Here is a 13434-nt window from a genome sequence, read left to right on the forward strand (position 1 = left end):
TGTTACATGTTTCTCTGGGGTACACAATAGATAAAACAGGGAGAGGGGATGCACTGCATTCCCACAGGACATGAAACTGTGCCCCTTTGTTTGTGAGGACCGGGATGCCTGTTTTGTGAAAATACACTTATGCATCTCATACTACTGCTAGAGCTTTGTACACAGCTTAGATTCCCATATTAATTTCCATAAAAATCTAATTTGTCTTATTTACCCCTGCCATTCCCAAGTCAGCTTTGGTGGTCTTGTCTTTATTGAATTAAAGACATTTTGTGCAAAAATGGTATCTCAAAATGCTTAATCATGAAGAAACCTATGACTCCATTTCGTCTTCTTTCAACAAATCAGTGAAGTCAAGTATGTTGCTATCTAATGCATGCTGGTCATTTATCCATTTCTGTTCAATACTATTTTCTATTCAGGAATATACTGTTTCATTAAAAGTAAAACATATTAAGGTAAAGGATTTTAAATCCATTGTCGTGGGGGAACATAATTAATTTCAGTGGAACTGGGACTTCACAGAATCACAGACTGGTAGGGGGAAGATAACCTCTCTCGACCTGCTGGCCACACTACTTTTAATGCAGCCCAGGATACCACTGGCCTTCTTGGCCACAAGGGCACGGTGCTGGCTCAGGGTCAGCTTGCTGCCCACCAGCACTCCCAGGTCCTTCTCAGCAGAGCCCCCTTCCAGTAGCTCAGCCCCCAGCCTGTACTGGTGCATGGGGTTGTTCCTCCCCAGGTGCAGGACCTTGCACTTGTTCTTGCTGAATTTTATCAGGTTCCTCTTGGCACAGCTCTCCAGCCTGTCCAGGTCTTGCTGGATGGCAGCACAGCCTTCTGGTGTATCAGCCACTCCTCCTGGCTTGGTATCATCAGCAAAGTTGCTGAGGTTATACTCTATCCTATCATCCAGGTCATTGATGAATGTGTTGAACAGGACTGGACCCAGCACAGACCCCTGGGGAACACCGCTAGTGACAGGGCTCCATCCAGACACTGCTCCATTGATCACGACCATCTGAGTTCTGTGGTTGAGTCAGTTTTCTATCCACCTCACTGTCCACTCATCCAACCCGCACTTCCTTAGCTTGCCTGTGAGGATCCTATGGGAGACAGTGTTGAATGCCTTACTGAAGTCAAGATAGACAACATCCCCTCCTCTCCTTTCATCGACCCAGCCAGTCACGCCATCACAGAAGGCTATCGGGTTGGTCAAGCATGATCTTCCCTTGGTGAATCCATGTTGACTACTTCTGATAACCTTCTTTTTCTCTACATGCCTGGAGATGACCTCCAGGATGAACTGCTCCATCACCTTTCCAAGGACAGAGATGAGGCTGACTGGCCTATAGTTCCCCAGGTCCTCCTTCTTGCCCTCTTTGAAGATTGGAGTGACATTTGCTGTCCTCCAGCCCTTGGGCACCTCTCCTGTCCTCCATGACCTTTCAAGGTGATGGAGAGTGGCTCAGCAAGAACATCTGCCAGCTCCCTCAGCACTCGCGGGTGTATCCCGTCGGGGCCCATGATTTGCAAGGGTCCAGTGTGCCTAGGTGATCTCTGACCCAATCCTTCTGAACCATTGGTAATTCTTCCTTTCTCCCAATTTGTCCTCTCTTCTCTGGGGGCTGGGCTACCTGAGGGTCAGTCTTAGCAGTAAAGACCAAAGAAAAGAAGACATTCAATAACTGCCTTCTCTGCATTCTGCGTTACCAGGTCCCCTTCCTGGTTCAGCAGTGGCCTCACTGCATCCCCAGTCTTCCTTTCACTGCTGATCTATTTGAAGAAGCCCTTCTTGTTATCTTTGACATGTCTTGCCAGATTTAATTCCAGTTGGGCCTTGGCCTTCCTGTCGCATCTCTGCATACTCTGACAACCTTCCTATACTCCTCCCAAGTGGCCAGTCCCTTTTTCCACATACTGTGAACCTCCTTCTTCCATCTGAGATTCTCTAGAATCTCGTTGCTCATCTATGTGGGTCTCCTGGCTCCTCTGCTTGACTTTTTCCTCCTGGGGATGCAATGATCTTAATCTCAGAGGAAGTAGTCCTTGAATACTGTCCAGCTCTCTTGGACCCCCCTGCCTTCCAGAGCCCTAGCCCATGGGATCCCTCCTAGCAGGTCTTTGAAGAGGCCAAAGTTGGCTCTTTTGAAGCCCAAGGTTGTAACACGACTCGTAGCCCTGCTTCTACCTCGCAGTATCCTAAACTCGATCATCTCATGGTCACTGTAGTCAAGGGCATCCCCAACTCTCACATCCTCAACCAGCCCTTCCTTGTTTGTTAGGATAAGGTTGAGCAGTACATCTTGCATCGTTGGCTTCTCTACCACTTATATCAAAAAGTTGTCCTCGATGCTTTGTAGGAACCTTCTGGATCGTGCATGGCTCGCCATGTTGCTTTTCCAGCAAATATCAGGGTGGTTGAAGTCCCCCACAAAGACCAGGGCCTGCGATTGTGAGGCTACTTCCAGCTGCCTGTAGAAGGCTTCATCATCTTCCTCTTCTTGATCAGGTGGCCTGTAGCAAACGCCCACAACAGTGTCACCCATATTTGGCTGCCCCTTAATTTTTACCCACAAGCTCTCAATTTGTTCTCCTTCCACTCCTGCGCAGAGCTCGATGCATTTCAGTTGCTCCCTCACATAAAGAACAACTCCCCCACCTCGTCTTGCTGGTCTGTCTTTCCTGAAAAGCCTGTAGCCATCCATGACCACATTCCAGTCATGCGAGCTACCCCACAATGTCTCTGAGACTGCAATGAGATCATGGCCCTGCGACCCTGCACAGCCCTCTAGTTCCTCCAGATGTTACTGACACTCAAGATGTTATTGATAAGGATGCTTCAGTCATGAAGGATGCTTTCAGCAGAGAACTTCAAATATGGGGCATGTGAATAACTTGTTACTTGACCAAATTGCTAAGCAGGAGACTGGCTTTCAGCACATGGACACTAACTCAATCAGATATGCATACTAAATTAACACCCATCAGGCAAGGTCCTTTATGTATGGCAAAGTTATATACAGAACTAGAGACACTGAACTGCTCCCCTCACCAGAAACCTCTCTCCTTTGCATCTTAGCTCCACATGATTGTCAAGGGAAGACAGGAAATTGTCCTTTTTTCTACTCGTGTGCTTGGAGTTGGAAGAAAAATATTAGCTCATTTTCCTCTGCCTTTTGGTGGGAGACTTTGAAGCGGGAGCTACAAAAGTGGGTAGACAAAGATCAGAATGGCTCCAGCTCTTCCTTTGAGAAGACTTATTCTCAAGGTGTCAGACACCTGAAATTACAAAAAAAAAAAGGAGGTATTCAGCACATAAATTAATCTTATTGCTATTTCAATAGGTCAATAAGTCATTTCTTCTTTCCAGCTAAAAAATATATCAAATTCTCCTGTTCCTGCTATCCCTCACCTAATAGGCCTCTAAGGTGAGTAACAGAGACATGCAAGTCGCCCTTGGTTGCCACATCAGGGCTGGACTGAGGTAACAGCTTTCTTTATTAGTCATGTCCAGTGGACATGCTCACAAAGAAAGGGAGAGATATGGATTGCAGTGGACTACTTTTAGACACAGAAACTTTTCAAAGATAATTTTGTTCCATTACATTGTTCCTTGAGCCTTTTCTCCTCAATAATGCAGCATGACATTCCCATCAACTGTTAGTACTGTGTCAAGAAATGCCCTTTGGGAATGCAGTGCCTCATCTCTGTTCTTCCTTGCTTTAACTCCTGTGCATCCCAGAGAGTCATTATGGTGATTCTTTCCTACAGATCCTCTAGTGACTAGATCTTTAATGAATATATAAGGAATCTTCAAGCATTACGTTGCCTTCTGGGAAAAATCTGACATTGGCTATATGCCTTATTTTGCAACCTTAACTCTAGCTTAAAAATTTAAATGCACACAAACTATCTTTTCGAGAGACCGATCTGAAAAAAAAAGAAAAAAATTTTAAAACACATCACATGTAACTGACTTTCAACCTGTAGAGCAGGACCAGATCCTTGGGAGAACAAAGGTGATTGCTCCTTGAGTTCATGCAGTAACTGGCATCAGGACTAGCTGTTCCTAAAGGCAACCTGTCAGTAATTTGCTGGGACATTTCAGAGCCATTTGCTTATACCAGAAGAAATTTGAGTCTCAGGCACCCTGAGTTCTGCAGAGGACTATGAACAAATCCCTTTTTCAGAATCTGATCCCCCTATTTCTTCCCCGTATAGCTTCATCAGTTCTCCCTGTCTGCCTTCAACTCTTTACACCTTTGTACTTAACTCGTATCTTTTTCTCCTGCTTTTCTATATGACTGCAGCAATATTAGCAGGGCATTGAGAACAAAGGACAGCCTGACTCTGTCCTCCACTTAAGTAACTAGAGTGAACAAAACAAGGCCCTCCCAGTTTGCAAGACTGGCAAGGTCAGTGCTGAGCTGACTGTGGTGGCAATACATGCACAGTTCCCTCCATCACTGCAGAAAGGCACTGGGGTGGGACACGCACTGAAAGTGGTACAGGCTCCTCCAAGACGTAATCTCAGAGCCCCATCCACAGACCACTTAGCTCAGTCAAATGACAGAACATCAATAGAAACACTAACAAAACTATTCCTGATACCTAATGGGAATCACTCTTCCCACATCCACCCACAACTCCCTGGTCACTGTATAAAGAAACCACAGAGGTTCTCAAATAAATGACCAGAACATTTCAGTACAGAAAGAAGATTTTTTTCCCCTTAATCTTTGCCTTCCAAATGACCAAACTGCTTAGAGTTCCATGACACACAAACATTTCAACTCTAAGATATCCAAGTTGCCAAAGTTTTAGTAACGCGGAACATGCTTTTACAGAATAAAGTTTTGGCAGCTACCAGCTCTGCCTACAAATCTAGATACAGAGGAAATACATTAAAGCATTGAGAATAACATCCCAGCTGCATGGGACTGCAGGACAATTCAGTCTGATGGTAACAGTGAAGCCATAACCAAGTAGACTATATACAACAGCTCAGATAAACTCCAGTAAAACCTTTATGCCCTACCATATCATCACTCATTTTCTTTTTGCTAGATGTGTCAGAGAAAAATCCATCTAAAGCATTTGGAATTCAAGACTAGAAGCCTCAAAGATGGCTTTTGAAATTCAAAGGTGTGTGATAAATTTATCAGATAGTTCTGCAATTTTTAAAAAATATGGACAGATATGCCTTTTGTGCATATGTGCAGGAAAGATTCCTCTTGCCTGCCCTACATAAGCTTTCTCCCCTGCTAATATGCTATTGGACACTGGCATGAAATACTTCAGCTGGTTAACAAGAAACAGAAATACCACTATAAAATTTAGAGACTGAAGAAAAAACAGCATTTCATAACAGCTAGTGAAATTATCATTTTGCTTTCATCTGTTACCAAAGTTAACAGTTGTGATTGTGCCACTAAATAGAGATGGCTAAATCAAGCCGAACAGGTAGCAAATACAACTATTTGTTATTTAGCCAGATGATCATTCAAGCAATATTTAGCTTATCAGTAACTTTTCCTATTATGTCTTCTACACTGGTAAATATCTCACAACATCTGGAAGGGTGGAACTGAATAAATCAGGGCAGCTTTTATACTGTTATATTTTGCTTACAAGTATCAGACCATCATATTAACTTCTTTGTTACAAAAAATTGCTGTTCACTAACATCATAGCTGGAAAGTATAAACAAGCTTCAAAGCAAAAATATTTTGCAGGAATTTATCTATTACTCCTTTTAAGTGAAAATTTTTAACCACTGTAGCACAACACTATATATTGTAGCACTTCTATTAAGCAACAGCAAAATTACTTTACTACAGTAATAAAAAAGCAAACAGGATTCAGAAGAAGTAATCTAATTTTTATCTAATTCTAGTAATTTGATTTTATCAGACCTTACTATAGCTGTGGAAATTATAGTTGTAGTGCTAAAGCATTCTACTTCACAGGGAAGCATAAATGCAAGTACTGTAGCCTCTTCTTGACATTTTTCATCAGATGAGTGTGAATATCCTGAAAAAAAAAATTTAATGTATCCTGGAAAAAAATGCACTACTTTGTGTGTTTACACTCACAAGCACACCCATAGCCATCAGGATTTTTGAATATGCAGGACAGTTACTTTGCACTTGTATGAATAGGATAATAGAAGGAGCATAGTTCTTCCTTTCCTGTGGCATGCAGCATGCTCTTGCTACAGACGTTCTTGGGTTTTTTTGGCTTTTTTGTTTTTTTTTTTTTTGTTTGCTTTGGTGTTTTTGTTGTTGCGTTGGGTTTTTTTTAACCTAGGAAAACCACTACTTATTCAGTTAGCCCATCTTTAAAGGTAGCACTTCACTCTTCCTACCTACTTCACTCTTCCTTACGCAGACCCTGTAAGTGAAACGGTCAGTAATGTCATCATGCTTTTTCATCAGAAAAGACATAACTGGCCCTAACTAAATAACACATAAAGGTTTTACTGGACTGAGAACCTGGCTATTGCAAACTGGCTACACAGACAGCGACCCTGTTTTGGTGTTCACCTACCTGATTCAGATAGTGGCAGGCTTCTGGTTTCCCAGAGCACAGCACAGCAACCACTCCATGTGAATCTGCTCTTCTCACAAACCTGAAAGGTCCATACCAATACCTGACATGGAACTGAAAAATGTGGCTTTACAGGAGTTGTAAAGGAACAGGAAAGCTCTTTTTAGGCCAGTTGTTTAACCAACCCAGTTTGCAAGGACCATGAGGTCTTGAGACAGGAGGCATGAAACTGCAATCACAACAATGATTATGCTTTCATTTACATAGAAGGTATTTTATAGCACCTTACAAAGATCAGAAATAATTTCAAAGCCTCCCAGAACTTTGAAAGATTTTTTTGCTGAAAGGTAGAAGGAGAAACAAGCCAACTGATGGTTTTTGCATGAGAGTTTCAAAATTTTTTTGCAGCACTTTAATAGGCAAATTTCAAAGAACTTGAAGGGAAAGATGTTAGATCCATTTTATAGAGATGAGGCAGTTTATTCAAGGTATTGTAACAGTTCATATCAGATCCAGGCAAAGAGCACATATTTGATTTCTAGCCTCTGTAGTACCACATAGCAATATCTATTAATTACAAAATACATATAGATGTATTGAGCCAATTAATAATGTCATAGTTGTTTTAAACCTTCATGGTGGATCATAAAAGCACTCTTATCCTAGAACAGTATTTTGAAACTAAGCATCAATAATTAGGTTATATCAGCTGCATTTAACTCTAGAAGGCAGCAGTAATCTTACACTTTGCAAATGTATAATTAGTTTTTATTTTTCTCTTACAATACCAGAAAGAGCTGTGATATTCTGAAATATGCCAGACACTACCTACCACAACCCACTACCTCTAGAGAAAGTGCTGTCAATTAGAAACACATTCCAATAGTCACAGCTAAGCAATTTCTTAGACTAAAGGGATTCTGAGTGATTTCACGGTACAAGAAAAGATAGTTAATGTAACACAGAAAAATTAAATTGTCAATTGAGGTGTCACATAGTGAATGAAAGGATTTCACTGTCCACTTGAAAAAGAAGAATAACCATGCAAGGGCTACAGTGAAACGAAGATCTCTGTCCCTCAGCATATAAAGGGCTGGGTTTGTCATGAAAAATTCCTTGGGTCCATATATTCAGGGTTTTTTTTTCAAGCAGAACCCTAGAAACAGCAGTACTCAGTTTTAAATTGGATTTTGAGAGGGCTCGTTTTCCTGTGGCAGACAGTCAGAAATCCTGCTGAAGGTCCAATTTACAAGAAACAGATGATGTCATTTTGATAAAGCTCTTTCCAGTTACGCATACCCAAGTGTTCAGACAAATTCAGACTTTCTGCTTTCTCCGAAATATCCAAAAAGGTCAAGATCCAAAAGACTGAAGGAAAATGGAAAGACAAGAAATGAAAGTACAGTATTTTAATAGCAAGTCATGTGAATGTCTGTGTATATATTCTGTTGTGTTCAGGAAACTACATGCTTACTGCATATAGTGAAGTTTCTTGATGTCTATAGGTATCAAATAATAGGATTGAAAATCACATCAGGAGACAAAATGCTGCAAGTAAAAGGACAGTATTTATTTGCTTGTTCGTTTATTTTAAAATATTATTACATTGATAGAATATTATTTTAAAAGGAAGGCCATAATATATTAATTCAAAACTAGGCTGTTAAGCATATGTATTTAAATTCTAACTTTTTGTACAGATAATGAAAGAAAATTATATTTTACAAATAGCTATTTTTAATAGACCTTATGAAAAACTTGTTTAAAAATAACTGCCAAAATCTGCCTCTTTAAATATACAAAACAGCCTTGCTGTGCTGAAGATATCTTCCGTAAAAGCCAAAAATATCTAAGTCAACAATTGAGTCCACATCATATCCTACTGAAAGCAGTAGTGACATAAAAATGTAAAAGCACTGTACAAAGTACAGCTTTTGTTTGTCTTAATACTGTACATATTTGTATTCATTTTAAAAATTTTATAAAAACTGCTATTAATGAACTTAACAGCCTTTCCTATCTGCAGAAAAAAACAAGCCACTGAAATTATCTCTCTTTAGTAAAATGTCTCCTCTTCTGAATGTGAATCTTCTCTCATAATTCAGAGGGAATTTTACCACTTATTTCAATGTGAGTGGGATTGAAAATTTTCTTCAGCATATGACTATGCAATCCCTCTTACTTTTACTTGGCTTCCCCCTTAGTTTCATAACGCAAAACATTACAAAATCTTTAATATATTAACTGAAGAAATCACAACTCAAGAACTTCAGCTTACGAGGCTGGTGTATGGATTAGTTCACAGTAGAGCCGAATATTCAATTAAACCAAAACCAATCACAAATAATGCTGCATGCTTTTTAACCAACATCCCCCCCTCTCTCTCTTCCTTTACAGCCCCTTCTGGCATTTCTTCTGGAATGAGCTTTTTAAGAAGGTGCGGTATCCTGGATCATCCACATATTCGTTCCTAAAGCGGGAACTCAACACTCTCTGCCTCTTCTTCTCTCCCATGATTACATGTGCTCCATAAAATGTGTCTTCAAATCTCATGTCAGAGGCTGTAGACTAAAACCAGACATTAATTACATATACAGCTTCATACAGGTCATCATATTCTGACATATTTTAGGCAAGTTACATGGAAACACAGATATATTTCACTAGAACATATGAAGCTAGCTACATTACTGATGATGCAGTTACCACTGTTTTCAGGAAAATGTCTAAATATTAAATATTTTTACTTTTCCATATTGTACATGTACTACTCATCATTTAATTCTCTAGGTCTATAGTGTACCTTAGAAACATGTGACCAACACCAGTTGATCACCAGTGTGATTTTATCCAGAGGTCACAGAATCACTCCAATTCAAGGTGAAACACAGCAACATGGGAGTGATGTAATTGTTGGGCAGGTTTGATCCTAGCAGTATCAAGTATTATCCACCACTTGGTGTTATTCAGAAAAGTTTTAAGTGCAAGGTACCATGGCATGGACTTCTGAAAAGAAACCTGCACACCTCCTAATCTGCAAAGAATCAGAATCACAAGTTCAGTCGTTTGTCAGCAACCTTAAAACAATTGGGAATCAATTGAAACAAAGCAGCAGGCCACCAAGCATTTTAGGAAAAAAGCAGTGGCAGGAATTTTTGGACCAACTTCCACTACTGGAGTCATGGTAAAATTCCCAGGATTAGGAAAAACATTCTTTAGAAGGAATCGGTGTAATTTTTTTCAAGAGACAGAAACAATATCATAAGCTGTCTTTAACTTGCGCTGCCTTCAGCATGAGGTGGGTAGGAGGTTTTGGGCAAACCTTGAGGACTAAGCTACATAGTTACATAACATGGCATCATGCCTAGCTTCTGAAATATACAGCATCCATGTTGGGTTTGGCTGCCAGGAACTGGGTGAAAGGATATTATGATAATTGAAATTATGGCAGCTGCACAGAGCAAGAAAGAAAATAGAAAAGGAAAGTCGGACTGAAACCTCTTCAACTCCTACGCCATGCAATGCTATGCTAGTCCACCAAACTCATATAAGCTAACGTATGCCTGAAGAATCAAGTCTACACAACATTTCCCTACAACTCCTTGCACCCAGCTTTCAAGAATCAGCTAATTAATGTCACATAATGGATGTGTGAACAGGTAATATGTATAAGCCCACATGCCTGCAGCAGTGAAAAATACACTGTACGCTGTTCTTCCTTTCAAAGCTTCACTGAATGGAATCTTCAAGTAAGAGGGAATTTTTTATTCACAACAGTAAATTATTGTTTGTCTTCAATCATGACAAGATTTTTGCATCTTTAGGCTTTGGTTTTACATTTTAAGAAAGGTAACATTTAATTTGCAATGCAGTTTTGAACAAGCTAAAATAGAACATGGGCAGGAGAAGAACACAGAGCTCTTCTGAGTAGACCTGGTAATGGATTGAATTACACAATATTTAGCATTAAAGATGAAGACAGGTAAGAGCACTAGTCTTGTCTCCTCCAACAAATATATGGCAGAACTTTCTCTTTTCAACCTTTGAGTGTTATGCTTTTTATGAACCTCAACACTTTTCCACATGGCATGTATATAAATGACTAGCTGGTGGATGTTGTTTGAAACTGCAGGAAACCTAAGAAATATAGCAAAGATTTGGCTTTAAACCAAAGACTAGTGAAATGCTGATGAGCCCTGCCAGTGACATTAATGAATTCTGATCAGGCACTTTTCTTAGAACAAATTAATTGAATTTTTATTAAATTCAATGCTTTTAAAATCACAAAGCTCTGAGAAATTGGAAAGTTTTTTAAAAAGCACACACATGTTATAAGCATACTGCAAGAACAGAATGTCTGTCAGTTTAAGTATTTACTAACTTGATAATTCATGATCTGACAGATGATCAACCAAGTTGTCCCTTTTAAGGGAAAAGTATTATGTTTGTCAACAGTGTTTGCCTGTACTGGAAGAACAACTAACCATTCTCACTAGCAAATGGACCATTGTTGTAATTGTTATGCTAATTTATCCAGTCATAGTAGTACAGGCTTCACAAAGCATTTATTCAATTTAAACTGAAAATCCAAAATGAAGCCAAGGATAGTGTTATTGACAATTTAAGCATATATATAGTATGAAGTTACCATCAGCAAATACTCACAAAACGTGCTTTTACTCTCTTAGGAAGCTCTTCATCTAGTGTATAGATCTCTTCTCTCTTCATTACTATTTGAGAACCATCTTCAAACTCAACCTAATTGAAAAAATGGGTATTTAAAAATAAAATTATAATTTAACTCTTGCAGGAAATGTCTGGGAATGTCCTCAGACAAAAATACATGTGCAAACACAGAAGATTTATACACAAATATTTTGCCATCTATTTTAGGAAGGTAAAATTAGAATAAAACATATACATTATTTCTTAGGAAATTAAACACATTCATAAGTTGAAAATATCTACACACAGAGACTTCAAAATCAACACTGACACATGTACTATGAAGTAAAATTTATTAGATTAGGAATGCCAAGCAATAACAAGACAGACAACATTACTTTGTAGGAGTGACATATTTAAATGTCTTCATGGCATTTTTATTTGCCTCTTATTTTTTTACTTGCTTCTAATAAATAAAAAATTAATTTTCAAATCCTGTGCTTCAAGGTTGAGGAAGACCATGTCAAAAGAAAGACGGTATGAGTGACAACTAAGGAAATAACAGTTAACAGAATTTTATTGAATCTGATGGAATTTCTTTAAAATCCTCTGTTCAGAAGATGAAAAGCTTTATCATGCTTAGGTTTAGATTTAATCCAACATGAACCCCGTTAGCAGAAAATGAGAAAGGAAATGTAACTAGGTGTATGGAATGTTAAAATGCTGAAGCTTTGAAGCATTTAAGCTTTCTCAGTAGCTGCTGATTTTTTTTTTAATACTTCATCTAACAATTGTGAATTTCAGCTATTATCTATAACTGCAGTTTTAGTTCCCACAGAAATGGTAATTTAAAGTTTTGTATAAAATTAAAAGAAGTCCCATTCCACATCATTAGGTGACTTAATGAGACCATGTGAATGACAAGAGACTTAGGCTGGAAGAATAAGCCAAAAATAAAAATAAAGGAAAACATCAATTTATCAAAAGTATTATCATAGATGAAACTCAAAAAACATGTATACGAACTTGTAAATGGACTGGGTTTTGTAGGTTCAAATTAAAACCTTGTCAGAACTGAGTATGTCAGATTAATCATGAACAGCTGAAAAATCCGATATAGTATTCTCAAAAGCCAGGGTACAGATCTATGAACTACTAAATTCTTTAAAAGCAATTTTTTTTTCAGCAATTAACAGGGATGCACAAATCTGGAATGCATGTAAAATCCACAGTGCACGGATGGGTAACAAAATCACAAAAGTCATCCTTGCTCCTCTCTGTTCCTGTTACTGACCCCATAAGCCTAGTCTGTTAGTAGTATGCCAGAGGAACGTAAAGGTTAACTTGGCTTAAGCTTGTTTAATAAAATTACAGCAATTTAGGTATTTTTCACTAGGATGCAGGAGCAGCCAGCCCTTCTGCTCTTCCTGCTCCTTAATGCACAATACATATGGTAATATGTTTTTGCATAATACATTGGTAATGATGTTTTTTGCATCACTGGTGAAAGAACTGGGCAAGAAATGAACTCTGCCAGCTCCATACGATCAGAAAATCACCTCCTGAATGGGCAGTGTTTTTCTTTTTACTGGTAGTATGCAGCAGGAGGCAACTGCTTTGTACCATAGAATCTGGCATGCTTGCAGTATGAAAAATATTGAACGTTTGCAACGAAGAGTAACTCAAACTTCTTCAGCTATAATTCAGCATACTACTCTGGAAATAAATTTGCCTACCGTTAAAGGCAAAGACAACAAGAGCACCTCTAAGACTTTCAACAGTATCATGATTCATGCAAAATATAAATCCACCATCTCTAATAGCTCCAATTTAATTCAGACTGCAGATACTACATTTCAAATCATGAGTTCTACGCAGCAAGTTATTTTATTTGGGCTTCTGCTGCCGTACTGTGTCTGTGTAGTATGTTATTCTCACCACGAGACTTTCTTTTACCAGGACATCATAAATTAAAGGGTCGGCTGAAATAGTTAGAAAGCAATTAATAGACTGGATGGATAATTTAATATACTCAAATGAAACTCAAAAATAAATACTGAATGATAGTGAATGTCAATATAAAAAATTACCAAGAAATCAAACATAGATCACATTAACAATTTCACTTGAACACCCACTGCATTTGTCACATACAACTCTGCTTAGGGATTGTGTAGGATACTGGGTGGCAAATGTCAAACTGGATGGCACAAA

At 38.8% G+C, this 13434-nt stretch overlaps 1 protein-coding gene across 3 annotated transcripts in view; it reads right to left on the bottom strand.

Moving 5' to 3' along the window:
• Positions 1-8106: 8106 nt before the first annotated feature.
• The window catches only part of KDM4C (lysine demethylase 4C), a 260269-nt gene continuing 254941 nt past the window's right edge, over positions 8107-13434 (bottom strand). For all 3 annotated transcript variants that reach the window (XR_012657889.1, XM_075078323.1, XM_075078324.1), the window contains 2 exons: positions 11221-11313; positions 8107-9123 (listed from right to left, as the gene is read on the bottom strand). Coding sequence is in view for 2 of the 3 variants with exons in the window: in XM_075078323.1 (XP_074934424.1) it covers positions 8947-9123; positions 11221-11313 (270 nt within the window). In the remaining variant the exon portion in view is untranslated. The remainder of the gene's footprint in view (positions 9124-11220; positions 11314-13434) is intronic.

This window comes from Phalacrocorax aristotelis, chromosome Z, assembly GCF_949628215.1.
Source record: "Phalacrocorax aristotelis chromosome Z, bGulAri2.1, whole genome shotgun sequence".
Taxonomy (NCBI): Eukaryota; Metazoa; Chordata; class Aves; order Suliformes; family Phalacrocoracidae; genus Phalacrocorax; species Phalacrocorax aristotelis.